This window comes from Cryphonectria parasitica (assembly GCF_011745365.1).
Source record: "Cryphonectria parasitica EP155 unplaced genomic scaffold M406scaffold_4, whole genome shotgun sequence".
Lineage (NCBI taxonomy): Eukaryota > Fungi > Ascomycota > Sordariomycetes > Diaporthales > Cryphonectriaceae > Cryphonectria > Cryphonectria parasitica.
In genome coordinates, this window is record NW_024468912.1 from 603,591 (window position 1) to 628,967 (window position 25,377).

At 51.2% G+C, this 25,377-nt stretch overlaps 7 protein-coding genes and 1 non-coding gene across 8 annotated transcripts; 6 read left to right on the forward strand and 2 right to left on the reverse strand.

The window, feature by feature from the left end:
- Positions 1-800: 800 nt before the first annotated feature.
- On the forward strand, positions 801-1,439 carry M406DRAFT_37082 (family 11 glycoside hydrolase; the record flags this gene model as incomplete). Its single annotated transcript, XM_040924017.1, has 2 exons — positions 801-961; positions 1,028-1,439. 2 exons carry the CDS (start codon positions 801-803, stop codon positions 1,437-1,439), a joined length of 573 nt encoding a protein of 190 aa, XP_040776355.1.
- A 1,173-nt stretch (positions 1,440-2,612) lies between these two features.
- Positions 2,613-6,501, forward strand: M406DRAFT_289588 (uncharacterized protein; the record flags this gene model as incomplete). The annotated part of the gene is made up of 2 exons (XM_040918860.1): positions 2,613-2,799; positions 2,974-6,501. The coding sequence occupies 2 exons, from the start codon at positions 2,613-2,615 to the stop codon at positions 6,339-6,341; spliced, it is 3,555 nt and encodes a 1,184-aa protein (XP_040776356.1). The 3' UTR covers positions 6,342-6,501.
- A 1,331-nt stretch (positions 6,502-7,832) lies between these two features.
- On the reverse strand, positions 7,833-7,936 carry M406DRAFT_t61. Its single transcript has one exon. It is a non-coding gene; the product is annotated as a tRNA-Arg (tRNA).
- Positions 7,937-10,416: 2,480 nt separating this feature from the next.
- On the forward strand, positions 10,417-11,303 carry M406DRAFT_329302 (uncharacterized protein; the record flags this gene model as incomplete). The annotated part of the gene is made up of 4 exons (XM_040920414.1): positions 10,417-10,419; positions 10,574-10,723; positions 10,770-10,958; positions 11,013-11,303. 4 exons carry the CDS (start codon positions 10,417-10,419, stop codon positions 11,301-11,303), a joined length of 633 nt encoding a protein of 210 aa, XP_040776357.1.
- A 1,931-nt stretch (positions 11,304-13,234) lies between these two features.
- M406DRAFT_321929 (mitochondrial ribosomal protein 10) lies at positions 13,235-14,764 on the reverse strand. Its single transcript, XM_040919576.1, has 2 exons — positions 14,458-14,764; positions 13,235-13,836 (listed from the first exon to the last, which is right to left on the reverse strand). The coding sequence occupies exons 1-2, from the start codon at positions 14,561-14,563 to the stop codon at positions 13,673-13,675; spliced, it is 270 nt and encodes an 89-aa protein (XP_040776358.1). The 5' UTR covers positions 14,564-14,764; the 3' UTR covers positions 13,235-13,672.
- A 246-nt stretch (positions 14,765-15,010) lies between these two features.
- Positions 15,011-18,864, forward strand: M406DRAFT_105806 (uncharacterized protein). Its single transcript, XM_040915167.1, has 4 exons — positions 15,011-15,319; positions 15,403-15,707; positions 15,779-17,866; positions 17,964-18,864. The coding sequence occupies exons 1-4, from the start codon at positions 15,225-15,227 to the stop codon at positions 18,632-18,634; spliced, it is 3,159 nt and encodes a 1,052-aa protein (XP_040776359.1). The 5' UTR covers positions 15,011-15,224; the 3' UTR covers positions 18,635-18,864.
- A 327-nt stretch (positions 18,865-19,191) lies between these two features.
- M406DRAFT_37062 (uncharacterized protein) lies at positions 19,192-20,708 on the forward strand (the record flags this gene model as incomplete). The annotated part of the gene is made up of 3 exons (XM_040924016.1): positions 19,192-19,713; positions 19,813-20,441; positions 20,552-20,708. 3 exons carry the CDS (start codon positions 19,192-19,194, stop codon positions 20,706-20,708), a joined length of 1,308 nt encoding a protein of 435 aa, XP_040776360.1.
- A 608-nt stretch (positions 20,709-21,316) lies between these two features.
- Positions 21,317-22,380, forward strand: M406DRAFT_350975 (alpha/beta-hydrolase; the record flags this gene model as incomplete). The annotated part of the gene is made up of 1 exon (XM_040922591.1): positions 21,317-22,380. One exon carries the CDS (start codon positions 21,317-21,319, stop codon positions 22,331-22,333), a length of 1,017 nt encoding a protein of 338 aa, XP_040776361.1. The 3' UTR covers positions 22,334-22,380.
- Between the last annotated feature and the right edge of the window lie 2,997 nt (positions 22,381-25,377).

A 25,377-nucleotide genomic window follows, 5' to 3' on the forward strand; every position in this document is an offset into this window, starting at 1 on the left:
ATAAGGATATACCACCCCCTTTCTGAGTTTGTAGCATTATGACTTGGCACGCTTCGTCTCGGACTGCTTCATGTTCCCTCCTTTGCTCCGGGTGCTACCTGGCGAAGAAAACATGGACTCTAAGCCAACAGCAAATGATGTCTTTCAGGGCTTGAAGTGCTACCCAGCAAGAACAGACTATGCATGATGTCGTGTCATTTATATGAGCATGAACTTGGCGTATGCACTAATCATATGAGGATCAGTGAATTAATTAGCCTTTGCAGAGTGGCGGCCCAGGCGGCTGAATCGAGCGGAACCAAGAAATGGATGTGGCGGTTGCACCGGTCGTGCGGCAGTCTTGGCTTTTTATAATATAATCAAAACACAATATTGAACAAGGTCCAAGTGTTGCTTTTCCTAATATATTGAAGGCGAGAGGTTGGCAGTGTTCAAACAGAGGAGGAAAAAGAAGAACACGAATAATAGTACATAATGCGTAGCAGCCGGTTTCGCGCTTGTCATCAATTTCGGAGCAAGAGCTTCCATATGAGTTTGGGCAATCAGGAAGTCCATTGCTTCGGAATGCATATTGCAGTCCTCAAGACTAGGTATAAAGTCTCAAGCACGAACCCAGACTAACGTTGATTCCTGCTTCTCCGATATCACAAACGCCTGACTCCAACAGCGAAACCAAAGCTTGAACTACAACCTCCACCATGAACTCCCTCACCAACCTCGCCCTTGCGTTCTTCGCCCTGACGGGAGCCTTCGCCGCCCCTGCTGCGGATCCCGCCGCTGCAGGTGATGCTCCAGACTTCATGCTGGGCGGTGAAAACCTTGCCCGCCGCCAAGACTACAACCAGGACTATACGACTGGTGGCAGCGTCAACTTCTCACCAGCGAGCAATGGATACTCAGTCTCCTTCTCTGGTGCCGGAGACTTTGTCGTTGGCAAGGGCTGGTCTGCAGGCACTACCAGGTAATTTTAAGAAGAACTGAATTCTTCTTTGGACTTGTTTAAAAATGTTCTGACACGCCTGTCCAGGACCATCACCTTCAATGGCTCCACCACCTATAACGCCGGGACCGTCCTAGTCTCGGTCTATGGCTGGTCCACAAACCCGCTGGTCGAGTACTACGTGCAAGAATACACCAGCGACGGCAAGGGCTCGGCCCAGGGCACGCAGATGGGCACCGTCGAGTGTGATGGGGCCACATATGACATTTGGAAGCACCAGCAGGTGAACCAGCCGTCGATCCAGGGCACGACGACCTTCGAGCAGTACATCTCGAACCGCCAGAGCTCGAGTCCCGGCAGCGGCACCGTCACGACGAGCTGTCACTTTGACGCGTGGGCTAAACTGGGAATGAATCTGGGCACGCTGAACTATCAAGTTCTGGCGACTGAGGGCTGGGGCAATGCTGGTGGTAGCTCTCAGTACACCATCACCGGTTGAATCTTTGAGACAAGATTTTCTGGTCACAAATAGGTCAAACTTGGTCGGGAAGTTATAGCACCCAAGGCCAGTAGGCAATTAGTTACACTGCAAGGATATACATATGCTTCCTTTCATGTATATCCAAATCTGAAAGAGTGTCTGGAAATCCCTGCGATGCTTTGCCCAATCGTATAGTGGAAACAAACTGCCTCGCGTAGATTATATACAGAAACATGCAACTTGGCATGTATAAAAGAAAATAATAAAAAAGTCGGCACACCTTGAAGGAAACATCCATGTAAATGGAATACTGCACTGTACGCTCTGCCATTTAAGGCTGAAAGCTGTGGAGAATGCGTCTATACTGCTACTTAGATCTAAGCTTGTAACTGGGTTTGTAACCTGCAAATCGGATGGGCCAAGATGTCATATCCTCAGATCAGACATCAGAACGAAGAAACTTTCTGCAATTCAGTTGAATCTATACTTCGTTTGTCCATCTCCAAGGTCTTTTCCGAGTATCCCTGTAAGATTCTCACATGCGCGGCCTATCATTCATTGCATGATACGCGCTGTCTATTACACGATGAAAGCGTAGTGGCTCGGCTCTCTTGTGAAGTAGACCCACTGACTTGGTTGGTCACGTATCGAGAAACGCAGTAGAACACGCTGAGGCACTTCACCAGACCCGACGCCGTGCTGCAACTCAAGGCCAAGCAGGCAACACCTAACTCGTTAATGAGACCATCGCAGGTCTCGATCACTTTGATATAGACAGGAAAAATCCCTTTAGACGTCTTCGGAAGAGATGAGAGGTGCATTCTTCCCCTCCAAGCATGTCACACATTGTGTTCGGTACGAGTTGATGGCAGGGTTAGGGCTGCAGGGGCGACTAGTTCCACCCTTGCAAAGCCTACAATGCCTGGAAGCAACTATGATGGCTCTGAAGCTTGGTACGGTAGCGTCCGGTTTTCACCCACCTCGTAGCGGGACCGGCCTTCAGACTTGGTCTTTCCCACCAAGTATCAATCAACCACATCAATCCGCTCAAACTAGCAGTGTCTCCATGATTATCCTTTACTCTATTAAAAACACTGTCACTCTTTTTTCTTCCATACCAGACTCCTTGACCATTTTCTTGCTCTCACCTCTTTTGGAGGGTCTTACGACCTCGTATCACTACCAGACGCCATGCTCACGCCGACAACTCTTGCTCCCACCTTCAACCCGTTCGGGGACACGCCTGCGGTGGATCTGACGCGATGTCTGCCTCTTGAAAACGACTCCGAGTCGGCAGACGCTCGTGTAGACATCCTCCTCCTGGGCAGCCGGGACTTGAGGCATATTTTGCATACGTGCTACACAAAGAGGGGTTCCCGTGAGCTGTCGTGTGATCCTAGAATGCAACGGTGCGTTACGTACTAACCACTGAATCAGCTACAAAAGCATTCAGAAAACTGGACATTACCTGCTGTGATGATGAGGATGCATCAGTCGGTATGCCTTCACTCCGTCTGTACACCCTTCCTCACCTGCTGACCTTTCGGTATAGCCCGCAATGTGCTGTTCTTGACGCTCCTCGTTGCTAAGGGGCAGACGACTCCAAGCAGCATCCTCTGGAATTTGTTCTATGATCTGTATCTCGGTGAAGAATCAGTACAAGTACTCAAGACACACGCCGAGGAGCTTCAGAATATCTCCACTTCACTCACCAAGTGGGAAGAGGGAAGATTCGGCGACAAGGTGCGCTTTGGGGACGCAAGCACCCTCGCCTCTGTCCACGACATCTGGTCTGCGTACCTTGACTTCTTGCGAATCAAGGATACACACGAGTACCACGCCAATTTTACGAGGTCCTTGGACAAGACGAAGGAACTCCTGAAACACAACAATGACTGCGGAGAGGCGCTGAAATATCGAGGTGCCAGGGCAACCGCACCCCTCGGCTTCCAATCCTTGGGAGACAGCGGCCTGAGAGCTGCCCTGGAGGCCTGGCTGGGAACAGGACCACTTGGTATTTCTATCAAAGAGAACAAGATCCCGAATCCCCTTTTTGCATTCTCAATGCTTGGTCATACTCTTCAGACAGCAAACATGCTGCCACCTACCACCATCCTGTCACCCGCTTGTAACCCTCTCTTGGGCTTTCACCTAGCCGCAGCCGAGGCACAGCTCACCGAGACCTCGCCGCTGCGGGCTCTCAATCCTGGCCATGAAGCGCAAACACCTGAATCCAGGATCATCTCGTCCGCTCAGCTCCAGTTCTCAGAATGGTCGAAGGCCTTGCAGGAACTATCACCCAAGCACCTCATCGTACGCTTCATATCGGCCGACTGTCTCGCATTCTGCCACACACTCCAACACCAAGTGCGGACAGGGGAAGCTACAGCAAGCCTCTACAGGCGACAATTTAGCCCATATCCGCTCGAGTTGGATACACGCGAGTATGTCCTAAGAGAAGCTCCATCACGGTTCGATGTGATTGAGACGGGAGACCTCTCTGAGTTTTCAGGCACACTGAACGTCCTCGTTTCGGCTGGGCCGCTGCTCAAGGACAAGGCATGGACCACTTTGTATACAGAGATAACGACCGACGATACTGGCACACAGTTGGACACGCTCCTTGGCGGACCATTCAGAACTGTGTCGACACTACTAGGGATCAGCCCTGCGGAGTACTGGACAAATGCTGCGGCAGTGTCACACATTGATGCCTATATGCTTGCCGCCTCAGCTGCTCAGGCCGCCCTATCAGTATCTCACATTCGATATCACCTGTCCTGGAAAGAGAACCGCCATGCAAGTGGCCAACCACCTGGGGTACGGCTCAGAGTGGACGCATCTAGCCTAGCTGACCTCCTACTGCTTGTCTATGAGTATATGTTGAGACAGCACACCACACCTCGTGTTTACCACCACGGAAGCTTTACTGCCTTCATGAAGAGGTTGCTACAATGCATCGACACTGATAGGCAGACTGTCTGCGAACGAGTACTTGACAGCATCTCTAATCCGGAACTATCACTTGCACTGTCAATGCAGGGACTGTACAGTCCGGTCCGGTCCGAGGCCGAGAAAATCGAAAGGAACGCACTTTCGACGTGGCCTAGCATCCCTGAAGGAGTCTACATCACTATAGCGGTCCCAGCTGACCAGTTGAAACCTCTAGAGCAGGTTGACAGTTCGAGAATAATTCCTGTTGCGGTTCAGGGATGCATTTCGGTGCAAGACGGCGACCAGCAGCCTTCACAAAGCGTCTTTGACGATGTCCAGATCAGCTTTGGCAAGACTGAGTCCTTTAGTGAAGGTGTTGAATCGGAGCCTCTGATCACGGTCTGGCCAGCTTTAGGTACGGACATGATCGTATCGTTCTGCGTGCCAGCATCAGCATTGCAGCATGATCCCAGTCGCACCAAGGTGTCTCTGCGTGTGCAGAGCAGCGACAGCAATCGAAAGATATTTAGACTCGCATCAGACATGGACAATGTGTTGGAAATATTCAGTAGCAGCCTGGAAAACACAAGCGCTGTATACATCACCAGACATCCGACACGCCAGCTTGATTACCCCGTGTACAACAGCCTGGAACCGGACTCTCGAACCCATTCCGACCATCAGGAGAGTGAACCGCACTTTTCGTGTGAACTGGACTCATCAGGGGTCATTACAGCCATCACTGGCCATCTACCCATAACATCCGCGAAGGGAAAGCAGTTATTGGCTGAAAAGGCTGCCGTAGAGACACGCAAGATGTCTCCGTGCGTATTCCAGGTGCTCTTGGGAGACCGGGGCTTGGTACTTGAACTCAACTTTCCCGCGCCAGTTGTCAAGGATGGGAGCAAGACACGCATCGCCCGGACGTCAGGATACATCGAGATCCTAGCGCCGCTCGCTGATCCCGTCAAGTCGCAGGAACTGGACGACTTCATCTTTCCGACTATCTCCGCAGAGTTCTCTGGAATCTCTGTGCCCCTCGCGCTCAATCTCCCCCTTGTGAACTTGGACACCCTACCTGCTCTTGATCTATCTAAGAGGGAACAACTCAGTTTCCTCTCTACCTTGACGTCGTCCATGTACTCTGCTCGTGAGCGCAAAGTGCGCGACAAATTGCAGTCCTCAAGCACCACGCATCTTGCCTCATCGGCTCGCATGAACTTCAAAGAGTCCTTGTTCTCAATGTTCATGCTGTCCTCCGGGCTGCAGGGCGGCCAGACAGGGCTCTTCTCCCTCAGTCACCCTAAAAGCGGCAACCACATCCTCCTTTTTGTATCCGCCATCCGTCTCGACGCCGCCAATGCCAACGTCGTTATTGACGCGGCTGTCATACCACTCACAGAGGACCTTATCAGCTCCGGCGTCCTGGAGACATTCCTCCTCATTCTACGCAACCTCGAGTGCGGCAGCCTCATTGTCGACGATGCCGAGCTCGTGCTGTGGAAGAAGGCACTTCCGGCCTTTGCTGAGCGGTGCAGGACCTGGAGCCACAGGCCTTCGCCGGGGTGTGAATACATGCAGCCCGGAGCCAAGATCCCGCTGAGCACTGACCCTGGCCGGCCGGTGATCTGCAACTGTGGTGTCGGTAAACTACCTGACAGCTTTATCAGCCTTCCTGAGTGGGACACAGCCTCGCAATTCGCGACACGCATCGCCATTAGCCCTTTTTACGCCTCGTACTTAGTAGAGGAGGTCATCGACCCAAAGATGCTGAAGGATACCGTCGCAGCTGCTACTGGAAGGGGAATGTCGGTTGGTGAGACCCCACGGTGTCGAAATTGCGGCACGAGTGAAGAAGACAAAGATGGGGTGGTACTCAAGAAGTGCGTACGCTGCCTAAAAGCTCGATACTGCTCGGTAGAGTGTCAGAAAAAGGACTGGAAGAAGCATCGCATGGAATGTGAGGAGGTGGGAGATCGTCCGTAGGCCGGAAATGGATTATAGAGGGAAGGTATCTGGGCCGGTCTGTGGGATCTCGGTGTCTTTATGGAAGAGCATGACAGGTTATGGACAGAGCCCTCTGCGCTCTTTTGATAGTGAAATAACAGTAGGTAAGAGATAGTGATTGTCATTCCCCGTTGGGATCACTTGGTGATGGCGGCTACAGCCGGTGTCGGGACAGGCTTGGCTGCACGTTCAACTATTGCAATGACTCAACAGGGAATTCCTTTGGGGAAAAAAAATGATTCTCCCGGAAAGTGCGCCTTCCTAATTACCGTGCCTTCTCCTGCAGCGTACCTTCCTTCTTCTGTGTTCTTCCCAACAAGACTTATGATTAATTACTCACAAGGGAAAACAACAAAGATTGGACACTAGGACTACAAGATCTAATATTTCGTCCCGTAGATACTTGAATAGCACACGCTTTTAATTTTATTTTTAAACAGTAAGTTATCATTTCTTATATACCATTCAACAAATAGCGTAGTTCACATGTCTGCCGTTTGGTTATCTTTGATAATAACGGTGTGAATATTCGTTTCTTCCAATGTTTATGCTGTATTACCTTTTAACTTAAAACATCAGTTCATTCGAAATACAATTACTCGGTTGTTGTATTCATATAATGAGAGAATATGTTACGATAATGACAGGTGTAGAAAATACAATATGACGTACTTCGTAAAGTGATAAAATCTTTCAAAGGTTGAAACAAAACTTGGTAAATTTGCGACCTGGAGGACGTCTTGTACTGACCACAGATCAAGAACGGTGGCTTGCGCTCCGTATGTAGCACGTTCCAACAGACTCGGGCTTCGATGTTGGACTTCTGTGAGGTAGGCATGACGATGCCCGAGTCTGTTGGAACGACATCGGGAGTTACATACGGACGGCAACGAGTCGACAAAGAGAGGTGATACGGGATTAAGCTAAGTGTTGGATCTGTATGTATGAGTGTGACAGAGTGCGCGGTTTGAAAGTGGGAAGCGAAATGGTTCGTATCGAAGACGTTGAAGTTGGTAATGTTATCTCAAAAATTGAAAAACTGACTGTTGAAAGAAGAGAAAAGAGAATCTAAACTGGCTGGGTCTGAGAGCTGATAAAACGCACCCGTGCTAATGGATCTAGTGAAAATCCCCTTCCCTCAACAGAAGTTGTGTATGGACGATTGGCGCGGAAGTAAGCACCACATGCATCGCAATTGCCAATTAAGTAAAGGTTTTATTGATTTCTGGCAGTTGAACGCCGCGATGAATTCCTGCCGAGTATTGTCAGATGCTGGGAGACCACCCCAAGCCGACGCACTGCGTTCCCGAATTTTTGACACTACCTCGAGTATAATATGACAACTATCTCAGCTGAACCCCCAATAGCAAAGGAGAAGGGGGGTGTGAAAGGTAGGGTGGGGAGGGAAGGGAAAAAAAGAAAAGGTTTTGATACCGCCTACCGAAGGCGAAATGGGATTTCGACAAAAAACGATCGGGACGAGACTCGAACTCGCAACCCTAACATTGTGAAGGAAACAGGAGGGTTGCTCCTTCCCCTAGGAGTGTTAAGCGCTACCATTGCGCCACCCGACCGGGCTAACATATTTGGTTGACGGGACGTCCGAATAGAAATTTATATAGACAATATTCTATCAGTGGTATCTTCGTGCTCACCACTCGACGCTCATCCATAGGTGTTAAAATTAGTTTACTTTTTGAATTTTAATGTCTTTCAAAGCTAATCATAATAAAAACTCTACCACGCAGCCTCGGGTGTGGTGATGCTTGGCCGCCGAGAAATATCTGCTGGACCTTAGGAGGTCTCAATCGACGAGAAAGACATTAGCACAACGCCCGATCTCTTGGCAGCAGTGAAAAAAAAGACATCCTGAGTCTTATAGTGCTGGGTATTCAAACATGATGCGTAATTGGTGATCATTTGGCTTCGGAGAGTTGTAAATTGGAATGTGATGACTTCACCTGGCATGATCTGGTGTGGCTTTGGGGGCAGGATGTGGACAATCTGAAAAGTCTACTGGGTAGTCATAAACCATCTTGGGAAGATTACGACAGGAGGGCATACTGAGGGGGAAGGTACAATGAAGGATAAGGCGCGCTGAAGGGGAAGTCACACTCATGTTGAAGTCATGTCCATGAGGAAGGCACGCCCGTGAGGAAGGCATGCCTGATGAAGACACTCCCATGAGAAAAGTATGCTTTTGAGGAAGGTAAAAAATGGAGGAGAGTATGCCTATGAGGAAGGTACGGTCATAAGAATGTCACTATTGGTAGACGATTCCCCAAAAAGGAATTCAAGCACGAAAGGACGATGCACGATCTTCGTGCCACGTGCACGCGGTGTAACCGAGTAGAGGCTACCGACCAATGTTGGCCAGTGAAAATGATTGCCTTCAATAGGTGTACTAGATCAGAAAAGCTGTGCATGAACTGAGAAATTCAGGTGGTTTTCCCACTCCTCGTGTTACTAGTCAAAGAGAAGAAGAAGAAAAAAGACCGGCCCGCGTTGGAAGAGTTCAATGGATTCATCACGCTTCTCCGCAGTAGACAGACCGAGAACATTGGTAAAACTCTCGAGATACTGTGTTGTTCGAGGGCGAGGGGGGCTGGTCCAAAGATTGATAGGGTCCTCCTCAGTCGCGATAGCATCAGACGCATTAGTCTTGCGATAGACATAGTTCTTGAGCGCCATTCATGTTAGCGGAGGTGATGGTGCTAGAGCTTATTTCGAATATAGATAGATAGATAGATTATAGATAGATGATAAATCGATGAAAAGGTGAAGATATTGAAGAGTTGCTGAACAGTGTGTTTTGCATAAGAGAGGTGAGAGCAGCAGGGGGTTAAGAGCAGCAGAGGTTTAAGAGCAGTAGAGTTCCAATTGGCAGTAAAATGGAGAACGAATCTCGTGTATTATGGTAAACCTGAACCGTGTAGCAAGTAGTATAATTACTCACATATCAAACGAGGAGGAACAATATTCTGGGTTGCGATCGAATGCATGTGTATTAATGTCTCTCTTAGAGAGCCAGGGTGTTCACGCAATGCAGGTGACTCAATAAGAGGAAGGTCACGTCAAAAAAAAAAAAAAAAAAAAAAAAAAACCTTTATTGCGGATTCGGGGGTCCAGGTGATGGTGCATTTGATAGCCTCGCAAGCTTCCGGCTCTTAGAATTCCTACTTTGAGGTGGGCTTGCCTCGAGATCACCAACACAAGCAACTCCATTGCATCACGCAATGGCGACAGCTCTCCACTAGATATCAGTAAATTTCATCGGAAGACTTTTACGAAGATATTTTGTAGACGTTCGCGATTTGCACAGTCCAAGCGTGCGACGACTGTACAGTATTGTGAGGCTCCTCAAAGTGGGAATCCATAGCCCTAACCCTATTGACGACCATCTGAGATTGTGCCTTTTTGGGCGTGATGGTCTCGAGGGCGCCAGAGTGAGCGCACCAGGGTACCAGGCCAAAGTTACACCCTTCATCGGAGGTAATAGTGAAACTGTAGCAATACTGTTCATATCAAACTCTCAAGGGCCTCCTGAACAGGCGCAGGTTTTCAAAACTTACACTATGCAGACAGTAAAGAATCTCAAGCAAAGAAAGTATGTATGAAGAAAGCCTATAGATATTCTTTATAACTTCTATACTGTATTTTGTCTTCTCTCATATATGAAATTGTCAATGAATGCAACCAGTTACGTATTCTAGACTTTTCTACTTTTTTCCCCATGATTAAATGGAAGCCTAAGGACAATATATGAACGCCAATTGCCGCTGTGCAGGTCTGAAAAGCAACCCATTGTGGTGATAACCTCGTTTCTCAAATCATGATAGAATCAAACAGAACGACCCCGCTTTCCATACAACCTTGACCCCATGGACCGTGGTCTCCAAGTATTGAAACACGGTTCTTGAAATGATAACAACCATAGAAGCATCCAGCTCTACGATAACACACAAAACAGAACGCCCTTCACTGTAGAACATACAGTACCAGCACACGCACACACACGCAAACGCAAACGCAACAATACACACGCAGATACACAATGGTACGTGTTGCAGTCATTCATTCTCTCTTATTGTGAAGGCTCTTCATACAACATGACCCCCCCCCCCCCCCCCGACGCGTCATATGCTTGATCGCCAGATTCAGTACTGAGTTATCATGCGATAGCCGTTTGCTGACAAGACTTAAACAACCAGAGGTCTTCCAACGCCAACATGAACAACAACAGCGATAACAACGACAACGGCCCTCCGTTCCGTGGCTGTCTTCAGGGCAACTTCCGTGGCGGCCCTCGCGGTGGTTTGGGGCGTGGCGGTTTCGGACGCTTTTATGGCGACGATGATGCTGTAGGCGATCCCTTACATTGCTTGGTTGACTGACTGAGTGCACAAGACTAACCATCTCACCTCTTCTCAGCAGCCCGCGACTCAGCCGTCCTCTCCTGGCCACTTGCCCATGAACACAGGGAAGCCGCTGCGAGGCGCCGATGGTCGCCCACCAGTCCAGTGGCTACTCACAGACTTCGCTGATGTGCAAGAGGCCAATGAAGCTTACTACAAATTTTACGAAGAAATGGGTCTGGTAAGAACTCATCAGACCCAGACAGGCGGTCCCCGTGACAGATTCGTGCCGCAGATGTTCGATCCTAGATTGGGTCCTGTTGGAAGCGAATGGCAGACCGAAACTTCTGCCAGAAATGACTTCGAAAACGACTCTTACATTGAGAGTCCCGAAATCGCCGTGCACAAGTCGGCTGAAGATGCAGAGGAGTGGCGTAAGAAGAGTTTGTTAGGGGCGCAGCAGGCAATCAAGAATACGGTACCAGGTTCGAGAGAAGGGTGGCACTTCTCGAAAAGGATCAAAGCCTTCAGTAGCCCTTTAATCCCAGCCACCCAAGGGTCGCGCTTGGACAGCGAGAGGGTTTGAGACATCATTGCTATCTAGAAGTACTATAATGAACTTCAGGTTATTAGTGTTTATCAATCCGTTTGTCCTTCAAATTTTTTTTTCTTCTTCTTCTTCTCTCTCAAAACTCACCTCCACGTCTTCTGTTTAACCTTCAAAGTACGCCTTCACTCTACAAGACCATTTCTGTTCAAATAAAAAACCATAGAGCGGAAAGCACTTTGACCTCATGCCAAATTTGATGATCACTAGATGTTACACTACTGACTAGAACTTTTTTCCATCACTTCTCTTCGCTTTTCTTGATACTTGAATTTGAGTCTCAGATACCGGCGATACTTTCGGGATAAAGGAGTCCCCCATTCTGGATTATAGCATGGGTCAGGGCCATATCCGATCCATAATTGGCCCAACTTTCGCCTAAGGGCTTTTATGTATGGCCTTGCTTGCCCCTTGTCAGAGAAGAAGGGCCAGAGCACTTGTGTGAGGGCCACGCAGTTAGTCATTGTTGTTCGCAGCATAAAGCCAGAAGGAGGGGAGTCATCGACTCCTGAGCTTACTTACTCCTAACCATCCCGTCCCCCCTTTCTAACATCTGAACGGGCTCAGAGTCGAGCAGATGTGAGTCTGCCAACATCATGGCCTCTTTGTCTGACAACAGCATTTCCCGGATAGTCTCTTCGGTGACGTCCGTGAAGGCTTTCCTGGGCCCCCGTAGCTCCATAACACGTGAATTCAAGGGACCACATGCGGTCTGTTGGGGAATTTCCCGAGAATGATTCATTGTGACGTATGGTGACTCGCCGTTGACACGAAAGACGCCGGCGCGTGCGGCCTGATACAGCCGAAATGCAGCATCATCTAGAGTGTTTCTAGTGAGTAGATGTGTTGGAGTAATAAAGCATGGACGAGGATGGACGGGAAAGAGAGAAAAGAATGAAAGATTAGCCTTGAGGACAGGGGCGCTGGGAGCGAGTTGAGGCGATAACCTAAACCGAGAACAGAAATACCTAGAAACAACTTGGAATGGAAGAAAATACATGTGAATTGCGAGAAGAAGAAAGAAATATAAGTGGATGAACCTACCACTATGTAATAGAATAGTTGCTGCAGCAGCTCCCTTTCCAGTCACGTATGGCCCAAATTTCTTTCTGACGTCTAGAACCCGCCCGACCGGCGCCGTTTGCGCGATGGCTTGCGTGATGTCGGAAAGAGTCACAGAAGGGTTCAAGTTAAGAAGAAGCACCGCTCTACAGAGTGTATTCTTATAGGGCTGCTTGTTTCGGATCTGGGGCAGGTTCTGACCCGTGGCACGATGTGCCTTGACATTGAAGGCACTGGCAAGCGGGCGATTTGTAGGTTCGGGTTCGCTCTCCCCAGCGGCCCGGGTCGTCTGGTCGGGCGAGCCCATATTAATACCGCTGGGACCAGCAGAGGAGCTCGGAGGTGAAGGGTCCTGTGTCTTCGAGGTGGCGGTGCCGGAGTTTGGAGCGGATTCAGAGGGCGACGATGTTGGTCCGTCTTCAACAGCCTGCGAAAAGTCTCTACTGGATGTTGCCCATGCGACACTACCCGCGCGTGCGAAACGTGGGCCTGCAGCACAAAACGTGCGTGCAACACCGAGAAACAATGACATGCTGATGGTATGTCGATCTATGCATTCAAAGAACGTTGTGTGAACCGAAGACGAATGGAGATACTGTGTTCGATGAAGTCTCCAGAAGGCCTGTGAGGTTTGAGACAACCCTGCCAGCTTCCCACAACCCTAACCCTCTTCTAGTCGCACCTGATGCTGGTGTGTGTGTGTCCTTCACGTCCCATCAATGGTACGCCCTACTTGTGCAACTCACGGCCTTATTGATCAAATGTACAAGCTTGCATGAAGTTGCACTCATCTTGTAGAACGAATATTCGACATAGGAAGATATCTGTTCACGCATGGTGGAATGATACGGCTTGAAAATTGCTCCACGCTATGGAGCCATCGAGGTTTCTATCTTTGCACCTTTATACGAGTTATACATAGATTGTGGAACATATGTGCCATCATCCCTGGGATCCTGATATATGCTGGCGACTGACGTGTGTATTGCATGAGTCCTGTGGATCATGTAGTCCCCTGTAGCTGACCTAAAAAGCCAAGCCCTGGTCGCCACCATTCCTCCGGTGCTCATGCTCGCCGATCGTGGTCGCATCCTCGTACCTTATGTTGATGCTTGCTGGTGGGTCGAAACACGAGCCCTAGTTGATGGGAGCCTCGAGCAGTGAAAACTGTCTCGTCCCTCTCGCTGCGTTCCGAACACAAGTCCAGTCTTGTATCTCATGCAAAGAGGCTCCGAGAAGCGCCCTAGTAAGAACCGTGCGAAAGTGTAAAACGGCTGGTTGTTCTCTTATTTCTTGCTGTTGCCCTCAAGATATTTTTGGAATCTCGACAGGTGGAAGTTGATGTTGTTCTTCTTCTTGGGTGGCGGTTTCGGTCCGTCCATGCATTCGCGCAATGCCTGCTCGACGCCGGAGCATGTGGATGAAGCGTATCCTGTTGACGCCCAGCATGCTGCGAGAAATGAGTTAGCGAGTAGTTATGGTGGCATTGATTATTAATCCTTGCACCGAGACATTGGTCCGGGAAGAATGGCTCGCTCGCTCGCTGGGCTTTGGAGAGGTGCTTTATGCTCGAAGTCTTCCTGCCAAGGTGTGCTCTGACAGTGAACTCGGCTTCGCCGCCATCCTTTCTTGAGTCTTGAAAACGAATTGTGTCATGCGCAAGACCCTTCCTTCATTGTCTACCCTCCCGCCGTATGTGCAGATGATTTTGCTGCCTCATCCAAGCTCCAGATCTTCGACGGCAGCTTGCACAGTTGAACCTGCCATCTGATTGCTTCTTTTGTTTGGGGTGTTTCCAGTCCCATCTGCCTGGGTCGGTCGCCGGGCAAAGTCCAGGGCTCACATGCCTGCCTATCTCCAAACACCAACCAAGCGCTGGACATTTACACCTCAGGGCCAGTCTTGGCCCTGCCCCAAAGCTATATGGTCTTCGCATGGAGCTTGCTCCCTTCTTCGTGTGCGAATGGTGTGATTTCCCACCTCTTCAATGGTCGATAGTGTTCCCAACATTCCCCTCCAGAGCCGAGCCGAGCAAGCGCCACAAGGCAGTCATCTCATAGCAATGACTTACCCAATACTGAGGACATGACCGTAATACAGGGATTGCCCTCTTGTTTATTTGGGTTGCGCACCCGCAGCACGCGCAGTGGCGGCAGGCGCATGGGCTTCTTGGCCATGATGCGTAGGATCGCCTTTGACGTCGCCCGGCGTGGGCCTCAATCCGGTTCGTGATGCTTGTCTCGAGTCTCGTATGGAAGTCACTGACGTCAATTTCGATCTGTCCGGGCGTTTTTGGTCTGAGATCGTGTGCGGGGTCGTCGTTGTCGGCGCCAAGGTTGACATTCAGGACAAATTTGGAGGACGTGTGCATGCGCATTCGATGCAAAAGAGGTACTGCAAGAAAGTTTTGGGAACTGGTCCGTGCACACGGGTGCTTGGAGTAACGGAGCTCGAGCCGGGGCCTAAAACGCTAGGCCGATATTGTACAGCTTGGAGGGCCCCCACATGATTGGCTACAGCGTCTGGAAAGTCAACATTCAATCTTTAAGACGCCGTTACCGCGACCACGGCGGGCACAGCTCCACCACGCTCCTTGACAACCTTTTGGAGAACCGCATCCGAGACAACACATAGCAAACGCGTCCCTCCAGAGTAGCAGATCTGGGCAGATGGATTGATTGACTCCAATATGTGCTCCTTATTCTTTTGACATCTCAATTTCTCTCGTCTCCAGCAGAATTACGTCGTGTCGCGTGACCGTCTAGCAGTTTGTTTACTTTGATTTAGCGACCAGCCCTACCATCCAGTCGCCTCGGCGCAGAACGCGATATCGCAAATATGCAGGGCAACAAGGTCAGCCAGTCGATAAGCTCAGCACAAAGTGCCTGGGAGAAGGTGGCTGGACAAGGCGATATATCATGGCTCGATGACACGTAAGTCCTTCTCTCTTCCTAGCCATATGCAGAGTCGTCGATCGCGTGTGCGACGCTGACCATGAATGTTGTTGTGCCATCAGCTCCTATATACCCTCGAGTTGCTTCGAACCTCCTATCGTCACGTCACGACCCCGGGCTTGGGACCGTATTGCTGTGCCTTCCGCGCTCTTGCGCCACAGCGACGACAAAATTTACAAGCGTGTTACCACGAGGCCCCACGAGAACAAATTCTACCGTCTGGCCGCTGCGGAGCTGGATAGCCAGGGATTTGGGGCGAGGAAACGCGTCAGGACGTTGGCATTCATTCCTCCATATGGGAAACCGTTATTTGAGAAAGAGACAGCGCCTGAGATTGCTGGCGAAGACGTATTGGCCAAGGCGAGAGGTACGTCTCATCTACCACGTTCAGCCTGCGCACCACATCTCCCTGGTGCCATTACTGATGAGCGTCTACAGAAGAAGTCAAGAATGCCTTGGATTCCATCTGGCAGGACAATCTGCGCATCCGCCAGAAACCTTACTCTCACAAGAGGTCCACCTTCGACCCGGCCCACCTCATCTGGGTTCCACGGAAGAGACACAACACTCGCTGGCCGATCAACCCACCGAATGAGCACGCAGAACAGATCGCTCCCCTGCAACCTTTCATCAAGTTTGAACTGCATCCAAGCCAAATAGACGAAGCCGCGTGTGTGGATGTTCAAGAGAAGGACGTACCTCAATCGCCAACACTACGTGTGTCTGGGTCGCTGGACCTCGCAAGCGAGGCACAGAATCAGAAGTCAGCGCGTCGCCGACGTACGATTCGCCCATCCCTAAGTACAATCTCGGAGGACATCAAGGAGGCATCCTTCCTCGCCTTAACTCCGAGCACCCGGAAGTATGCTGCCTACGCATCTCCAACAAAGCGTTGCTCTGCTATGGCAGACAAGAGCAAGACACCTACGAAAGTGGCAGAGTCGCCATTGAAGAATTTTACTGTGTGCGCCACGCCAAGAACCGGCATGATCAAGGTGGAAAACACCAGCCTTGTCTTATCAGCATCCCTTAGGGGCGAAGAGAGTTCCGCATTTCCTCTACCCGATATGAGCGAGCCAGGTCCTCGTCGGGTTTCGCTGGCCGCAGCAAGCGATCGCCCAGAGCCGAATCACACCGAGGGCACAGCTGCCTTTGCCAGCGTCGCTGAAGAAGCCGGCGCGTCTGTGACGACCGTTGCAGTCTTCGATCAACCACATCACGACGTCCCAGATGAGCCGGAACATGAGACTAAGAGGCGCATGTCCCTCGACAGTGCACGCCGCAGTGGCAGGCAATCTGATCTTAGGATCATCAAGAGAGCTCTTGACTGGAGAACCGACACCCGAGCGGGCAATCGGCGCCGCCACAGTGACGCCTTGCATCTCTATGGGCACCATGACGCAATTGTCAACCGTCGCCGCACCCTTGATATTGATGTGGGCAGAGACCTCGACATTTTCGGTCAACCCGCTCAACCGAGCTCGGAATGTACGGAGGCACAACATACACCGGAACGCATCACATGGAACGCCAAGCTCGATCAGGTCAACAGGAAACAGGAGGACTCGAAGCACAATGAGTCTGGGCTAGACGAGACACATGTGGGGACCACCACAAAGATGCCGGTTCCAACTGGTCTCCCGAGCCTCGACCTACAGCAATCAGCCCCGCTAGATGCCATCGAAGAAAACGCTCTTGAGGCTACAGAAGATAGTTCCGAGGACCTTGAACAATCCACAAGCCCTGCTATCGAGATGAATGCGCAAGCAACTGCCCAGAAGATTGCCGCTCATTATGAAAACAAAGAAGATATTGTGGTGATTGAGGAGGATGCACTCACTCCAGGGACGCCTGACAGTATCGACGGAGACTCGGAACTGGCTGATCTGCACAAGTTTGTGCAACGCGCCAAGAGCATCAAAGGACGGAGGGTTGTACAAGGTTCCCTGAAAGTGTTGTCTGCGATGAAGAAGCGCCGTTCGGGTTCCATGGGCTCAGCAACATCAGACACGGGCTCACCGATGGCAAAACAACCAGAGGCGGCAGCCCCAGCAGCCTCAAGCCCTCGCGTTCCACTAGGAGCAAAGGATGCCAACAAGAGTCCGAGCCCAAGCAAGAAGCGGAAGCTCAAGAACGCCACCGCCATCCAAGGCCCATTGCCGAGTCCCATTAAGAAGGCCAGCTCCCGCCTCGCCATTCCCGACCTTGACGATACCGAGCCGGCGTCCAAGCCTCGGAAGCGGCGCCGGGGGATGGAATCTGAGACGGACGATATCTTCAATCCCGAGATGGGGCCAGGCCAGGACCTGACCCAGCGAGGCTCAGGAAGTGCGCCTGGGGGAGCGCGCCGCTCAAATCGGATCGCCACGAGCAAGAAGACTCGCCCACCTGCAAACGCCATCTCTGTACGCGTTCCTGGCTCAGGATCACTTGACTTGGACATGCCGGCCATATCCACAGCCGGTGTCACCAATGCGGCTCGGGATCGAAAATTTGAGAAGGATCTGGCCGCAGAGACCCGCAAGAGTAAGAGACATCTGTTATTAGCCGCTCCCTCTTCGACTGCTTTTTACCGTTGAATGACCTTGGAACAACCCAATGCTGACTGTAACACTACTACAAGACACTTCCAAAAACAAGGGCGGCTCAATGCCGGTTCCCGTAGCGCTGGCCATAATGACACAGGTACCGCTGGTCGACGATGAAGACAACAATGAGCTCACCAAGTCTCTGGCGACCATCTCACGCACTGCCCGCGCCAAAAATGTCCGCTGGGCTGAAACCTTGGTGCGGATCCAAGGCGAGGATGACAACACAACTCTTGTTGCTGTTGCAGCTACTCCACCAGTAGAAGTTGGAGCAGCAAGCAATGACGAGGACACCGGGCTACCATCCCCCCCACGACTACGCCATGTAGTCTTTGACAGCCCTGCCTGTTCAAGCAATCCCGTTGTGGGCGAAACTTGTCAGCCTGAGAACGCCAGCAATGAGGATGAAGAGGAAAAAGTCGAGCCTGCACCCGAAAAAGCATCCGAGGACATGGCAAAAGGAAAAAAGCAGCAGCCCCGCCGTCTCACTCGCTCTGGCTCAGCAGCCTCACGACTGCCGACACGTGCGAGCGGGACGCCTGCTAAGAAGAATGCTTTGCCTGTCCCTTCGAGGGTTGGTCCCAAGGCTCCTGTCGTTGGGACCGGGCCAGGTCGTGGCGGTGTGTCGGCGGCGACTATTGCGAGATTGGGAATGGCAGGCCCTGGCACACCCGGGCCGAGGCGACGGGGACGTGCCGTCGGATAAGAGTTACAGACAGAGAAAAGGGAGAAGAATGTTGGGAAATTGGCGATGGGAAAGCTATTGGCTCGCTTGTGCTGCTCTGCCATGATAAGGCTGGCAGCCATTTCAACTTTGTTCGGTGTTGGATGTTTCAAGATTTCTAGTGGACCAGATACCCTTGCATGGCGTTGGGGAATAGATGTGGATGGTGCTTTTAGATCTGACGTAGATTAATTCACGTATGCAGTAGACGGAAAAGGGCGAGTTCTTAGGTTATGTGATTGAATCCAGCGGATCCGCATGGCAACTCGATGAGCCTCCACGCTTGGACTGACTAAACGATGTGGAATCATCGGGGTCGATTTTCTCCACAGCCAACAATCAGCCCAGAATCAGGTAATAAGATTGTATAGTTTGGATGTTGGCTAAAAGCTTACAGATAGATATATTCAGTCACGCATGCACGCGCTCATTGCGGTGCCCTCGGAAATTGATGTAGTCGCTCACCCGTTCTTCATCAACTTGACAAGTTTTCCTACAATCACAGTCAATCAACGACCCGCGCAGTCAGGCTTCAAAAGATGTTTGATCTCACACTCAACCCAGCACAGCAGCAGCTGCGCACCGACGCAGCAGCCTTTGCCCAGGAACACCTCAAGCCAGCCACATCGCTTTACGCACACCTCCCGACCCAGCGCGCCCGCTTCGAAGCCCTGCGGCCCATCTATGCCGTCGCCGTCAAGGCTGGGCTGATCAAGGGCCAGATCCCCACCGCCCTCGGTGGGTCTGCCGAGTCTATGGTTGACGCAGCAATCGTGGTTGAGGAGTTCTTTGCCGTGGACCCGAGCGCGGCGCTGACGATCCTCGGCACGGGACTAGGGTTGACGCCGTTGCTGTTAGCAGGAGGGGAGGAGTTACGGAGTCGAGTACTGGCGCGGTTTCTGGTGGTGGAGGACGAAGGAGACAAAGAGACTAGGGTGCCTATTGCAAGTTTTGTGCACTCGGAGCCGGGTGGTACGGCGAACTGGCTCGAGAAGGGCGGTGCTGGGCTGGGAACTACAGCGAGGCGGGAGGGAGATGAATGGGTTATCAATGGTGAAAAGGTATGAGATCATTCTCTCAAGAGATACGTCTACATGCCCTCGAACAAGCGATAAATGGCTTCGAAGCAAAGACTGACTCTGACTTGACTTGTTCTGAAGATGTGGGCAACCAACTGCGCAGGCTGGGACGGCCGTGGCGCAGACCTACAATGTATCGTCTGTCGGCTCTCGGAAACAGGCGGACCACCTTCCCCAGACGAAAATCCTGCAGCTCAGATCCTCATCCTCGCCGTCACGGCCGAGACCATCGCTGCCAACCCACCAGAGGCATACGCTGTCCTCTCCGAGCCAGAACTTGCCGGCTTCCCATGCACCTCAGGCCCCCACGTGCGCCTGACGAACCTCCGCGTCCCCCATGCAGACCTCCTCTGCCCTCCTGGCCAGGGCGCACAGGTCGTCGAGCAGACCTTTGGGTCCTCGGCCGCGCTTGTAGGCGCCATGGGCGTGGGGATCATGCGGGCCGCCTTCGAGGCAGCCCTGGGGTTCGCGAGGCGTGAGACGAGGCGAGGGGTCGTGCCTGTCCTGGAGAGGCAGAGCGTGGCGGACCTGCTGATTGATGTTAAGATGAGGATCGAGGCGGCGAGGCTGCTGGCGTGGAAGGCTCTGCATGGGATTGAGAAGGGACCGGGGGCTTGGGAGACGAGGCTGGAGATTGCGCTGGAGGCCAAGATTTTCTCGAGCGAAGCTGCTGTGAGAAGTGTGGTGGATTGTATGAAGGCGGTTGGGGTGTGAGTATTATGTTTTCTACGCCGACTTCACGTTTGTTTCTTACTGTTTTTGTCTGGCGTGGTGATTCATTCGTTTGAATGTCGAAGAGCTAACAATAAGGCAACTCTAGAGCATCTTATTCCAAGGACCAACCGTTCTCGAAGCTGTTAGCTGAAGCCACAATCTTGCCTCTTTTTGATGGTGGCAATGTTGGCGTCCGCAGGCGCCAGCTCGAGAGAATCTTTCAAGACCCAGGCTATCAGCCCTGGGCAGCAACCTACGAGTAGTAAGGAGATTTAGCTGGGACTGTTTCATTATGGTTTGGATATTGTCTGTGCCGAATGTAGGAAAGGAGATCATCATTCGACCACAGTTTCGCATCGCAGAGAAGCCCATCCTCTGACCGAAATACTAGAATTGGCCCTTCTCGTATGCCACGGTCTTGAACTGTCTTTCTATATATGTCTCGAGTGTCTTTGAAAATTTATTTACATGATTTTCCCATGCAGTTGGAATTGTTCATACTATGAGGGAAACTTATTAATTACTCAGACTAATATGGCTTCCAGTTCCAATCGACTATCAAGGTTCTATGCTCGAGATGTTGATTCTAAGATGTCAGACTAGGGATCTGACGTGAGATGTGACAACCGCTGAGCGGGGAGTCGCAGCACGCTTTGGAGTGCTCAGCTCGGACTCAGCATTGGAAGTGAAAATAACAGCCGAGACTGCACACGTGCACGTTGGGGAATTGCTTTGCTTCAACCTGGCAAGGACGGTGTTGAAACTCAAACATCAGCATCGACACAATCCAGATTCCCGCACCAGACCAGTATTATCACATACAAACTGCACTTCCTCAAACAACAAAAAACAAAAAAAAACAATTTCAGCCATGACTCCGACCAAAGAAGAACTCCTCCAACTTGGTGAAGCCGACCCAGATCTCGCTAAAGCTCTCCAGGAGCACCCTCTGCCGATAGACAACTCTAGCCTCGAGGCGAGAAAGGCCATGGCAGCCACTTTGGTCGAGGCGCTGCGAGTACAGCTTGGAGAACCTGGACCTGGGATCAAGAAAACCGAGGTGCCATACCAATCGTCAGACGGCACCGTCATGCGGGCAATGCTTTTCCAACCTGACCCGCTCCCCAAAGATGGCGCACCCGTAGCGATGCTCATCCACGGCGGCGGGTTCGCTGTCGGCGCGCCCGAGACCGAGGAGATGAATGCCCGTCAGCTGGTCAGGGAATTTGGTTTCATCTGCTACACCATCTCCTACCGGCTGGCACCGGCTCACAAGTTCCCGTCAGCGCCCGAGGATGCCTGGGCTGCACTACAATCTGTGGCTGCGAACGCGAAGACGTGGGGTGGCGATCTGTCCCTGGGCTTCATCGTCGGAGGCACGTCTGCCGGTGCCAACCTGGCGGCAGGACTGGCTCACAGGGCGAGGGACAAGAAGCTGAGCCCGCCGCTGACAGGACAGTGGCTCGCCTGCCCTTGGCTGTGCTATGACGGCGGGCTGCCCGAGCCATATGCCGGCCTCGGCTGCTCCTATGAACAGAATGCGTTTGCGCCTTGTCTGAGCATGGGCTCTGTGGAGATGTACATGGAGGCCCTGCAGCCTGATCTCAAGGATGGCCGCTTCAACGTTTTTGGTTCCCCCGAGGGCCATGATGGTCTGCCGCCTTTGTACATTCAGATCTCCGGCATGGATCCATTGCGGGATGAGGCGATCTTCTACGAAGAAGAGCTGAGGGTCAAGTGTGGAGTGAAGACGAGGAGGACTATCTACCCCGGTGTGCCACATGTGTTTTGGGCCTTGTTCCCGGCTCTTACTGCTCACGCTCGAAGATTTCAAGAAGATATGAAGGCGGGCTTTGAATGGCTGCTGAAGGAAAGCCGAACGAAGTAGCCTTGAGACTAGTACATTCTCTAGGATTCACTTTTTGATCAGATGATTCCAAGACTAATGAATGCACTGTGACCAAACATTGACTCAGGTCAAAGCTATTCATCACAATCAGAAAGGGCCTACACACCTGTTCCCTACTTGAATAATCTCCGAAGATCTACAGTGTTGGCAGCCCCCAGCTGAATTGCTTGAAGATCTTTTGTACCCTTCTCCCAGTAATTATTGGTTGTCCGCACTTTTTTCTGACAGATCAAAAAAAAAATATATAAAAATACTCTTGTGCTCGTGTTAATTAGTATCACAAGATGGTTCAACAAATTTGAACATCTCCGGAACAATTCTGACATCTCAGGGGAAGGACGAGAGCCCGGTCTGGACCACACAAGATTCTCTTTTTGGGTTTTTCTGGAGCACGGGGCGGCGAAATGCTATTAACATCCCTCGTTCTGCTGCGTCATATAGAGGTTATTCAACAGGAGTTAAGCTGAGTTTCACAGAGAAATGCTCCCTCCATCCTGGTCAAGCCCACAAGGAAGAGGTTCGTTGGAATGTGCTGGCGCCCTTGCTATGCAACATTGCACTTCTATTCGGCGATGATCAGGCTTTTGCCTCCATGACGACGAGACGGGGCAATAGGAGAACCTGGGCATCTGCTTGGTGGTCATCTCCTCTTCCCCGAGCCATTGAAACCATCGACACTGCCATTGTGAGTTGGTGTGTTCCCTGTGAATCGCCTGATCTGGGCATTCGACACTCCGGGCTCCCAGCCATTTACACGGCTCCCTTTTGAGACATTGTTCAGGCAGACCAGGGATTGTCGAAGCGGTGCGCAAGACATCCTCCCGTCTTTGGAGTTCTTGTTTGGGTGATAGCGTGAGCCTTGTTTTGAAGTGCGTGCTAATTGTACCTTGTTTGTCTCGCATGCAGTTTGACACACACTTTTTCTTTTCCCCTTCTTTCTTCTCCCCGCCCCCCTCCCTCTATAATGTGATGTGGAGGGCGAACGGATAGTTTCAAGTATGGGCTTGTGAGAGTTTGTGTTGGTTGCCTTCGGGGATCTTCCCACATAAAGTGGCAACGAGTTGAGAAGACACAACGATGGCCAATAAACTGGTCTGAGGAGAATAAGAGGAATACTTACGTAGGGAGTGACAGTTTTGTATTATTATGAGAAGTAAAGTATGAAGAAGTCTACAAAACAGGGAATATCTCAAGGTGTTTTCATGTCCATTGCATGTAATTCAATGCCCCCCCCCCCTCCCCCCTTTTTCAAAGATGACCCTCACTCGATAGACTCAAACCAATAAACTGAACAGGGAAATTCTTGACTTATCAGATTTGACTGGGCATATATTTTCTTGGTCATACAAGACAATAGTAAAAAGTACTCATGTAGGCAACCAGCCAGCCACAAAGTGCGCACATTCTTGGCGTCCCTTGACTAAAATTCGGGCCGACGGTTTCTGCAGCTGAGGTTATCGTCTCATCCCTTCCGACGACAGCCATCTACTATCTACTCTGGGCGCCGAGAGCCTTCGATCAGTCAAGGTCAAAACAGGGTCACATGAAAAGGGCAGACTTAACTTCCTTCTCCGGCCCCTCCGCCGCTTACTGTGATCCCGCCACCTTCATTTGATGAGACAATCATGTGAGAAGGGATGTCTGCTCTAGACCATCGTCTTGATGTAAGTGGATGGACGTCATCGGAATGTCCCTTGAATGGGTATATATAGGGAGATGAGCTCTTTCGTCTCGAGGTTTGTCCAACTTGGTTTTGTTGGGCCATCCCTCCTGCACACGTCACGAAGTGAACAACTCCTCGAGTCTTCCTTTTTCCTCTCTCCTTTTCATTCTGACATTTGTTCTTCACAAGAAACAATTATTAGGATAACAAAGCAAAGATTTCTCGCAATGCGTTTCATCAAGCTCTTTGGGACGGTGTCCTTCTGTGCGTTGGCCGCTGCTATTGCTCTGCCAGATGTCGATGGCGCTCTTGGATTCCTCCAGCCTCGTCAGATCATCACGGGCCTGCAGTGTGTTCTTGCTGGCCTCAACACCCTGGCCGCCGATCTGCTCCTGCAGCCTGGTGCTCCTGCGTACTGTCAAGCGTATGTTGCTCCCAGCCTTTATTTTTGAGATCCATCCCCTCTTCTTTCTGTCACTTACACACACACCCACCCACCCGGTGTTCTCCTCATGTACAGATGAGGTGACTGGGCTACTCTTTTTTTTTCTTTCTTTCGTTTCTACTTGTCTCTACTACTATCTATCAACTGACCATGTTCTTCTTACAAAAAAAAAAAATAGTCTCCTGGGATACAACCCGGTCATCATCGTACGGACTACCTCGACAACATCCACCAGCACGGTCTCAACCTATGTCCCCGTAGGAACCTACAGCATCCAGAGCGTCGTCACCGTCTCGCCTGTCACTGCAGCACCCGTCACGGGCCCCACGTCTACGACAACAGTGACAGCCAGCACGGTGTACACAACCACCTGCACGAATCCGCCAGCAGGTCTGGCCCGCAAGCGCCAGGCCAGCCCGACCCTCCCACCGGTGCCTGCCATCCTCTCTGGTGACAGTGCAGCGGTCCAGACGGAGATCTGCGAGTGTGCTGGTGTCGGAACCCCGACAGTCACGAGCGTGAGCACTTCGACGGCTGTCTCGACTACTACTACGACGATTCCTGTCACCGCTACGAACACGGGCACTCTTTCAATCACCCCAACTGTGACGCCTACTATAACACCTGTAAGTCTATTTGTTGCTTTTTCTTTCTTCTTCTTTTACAATACTTCAGCAGTCGTCTCCACTCAAAGAGAATGAAAAAGCATAGAAGAAACAAAGAATGAGGATGAAACAAAAAAGACACCAGAGAAAAGGTTTACTCATCAGATATTCCCATAATAGACCACTACAGTGACCTCCACTCCCACGTCGACCATCACCTTCTGCGCCACGCCCACGGTCGCCGACAACTCGTGCAACAATGCAGGCCTCCAGTGGGCCTACTGGCCCGACAGCTCGCCTTCGGTCAACT

Excerpts from the sequence above, each read along its gene's own strand:
- M406DRAFT_321929 (XM_040919576.1), bottom strand. The coding sequence starts at position 14,563 with ATGGCCAAGAAGCCCATGCGCCTGCCGCCACTGCGCGTGCTGCGGGTG. Across the intron at positions 13,837-14,457 it reads GGTCATGTCCTCAGTATTGG|CATGCTGGGCGTCAACAGGA; the intron begins GTAAGTCATTGC and ends CATTTCTCGCAG.
- M406DRAFT_105806 (XM_040915167.1), top strand. The coding sequence starts at position 15,225 with ATGCAGGGCAACAAGGTCAGCCAGTCGATAAGCTCAGCACAAAGTGCC. Across the intron at positions 15,320-15,402 it reads ATATCATGGCTCGATGACAC|CTCCTATATACCCTCGAGTT; the intron begins GTAAGTCCTTCT and ends TTGTGCCATCAG. Across the intron at positions 17,867-17,963 it reads GGCCGCAGAGACCCGCAAGA|ACACTTCCAAAAACAAGGGC; the intron begins GTAAGAGACATC and ends CACTACTACAAG.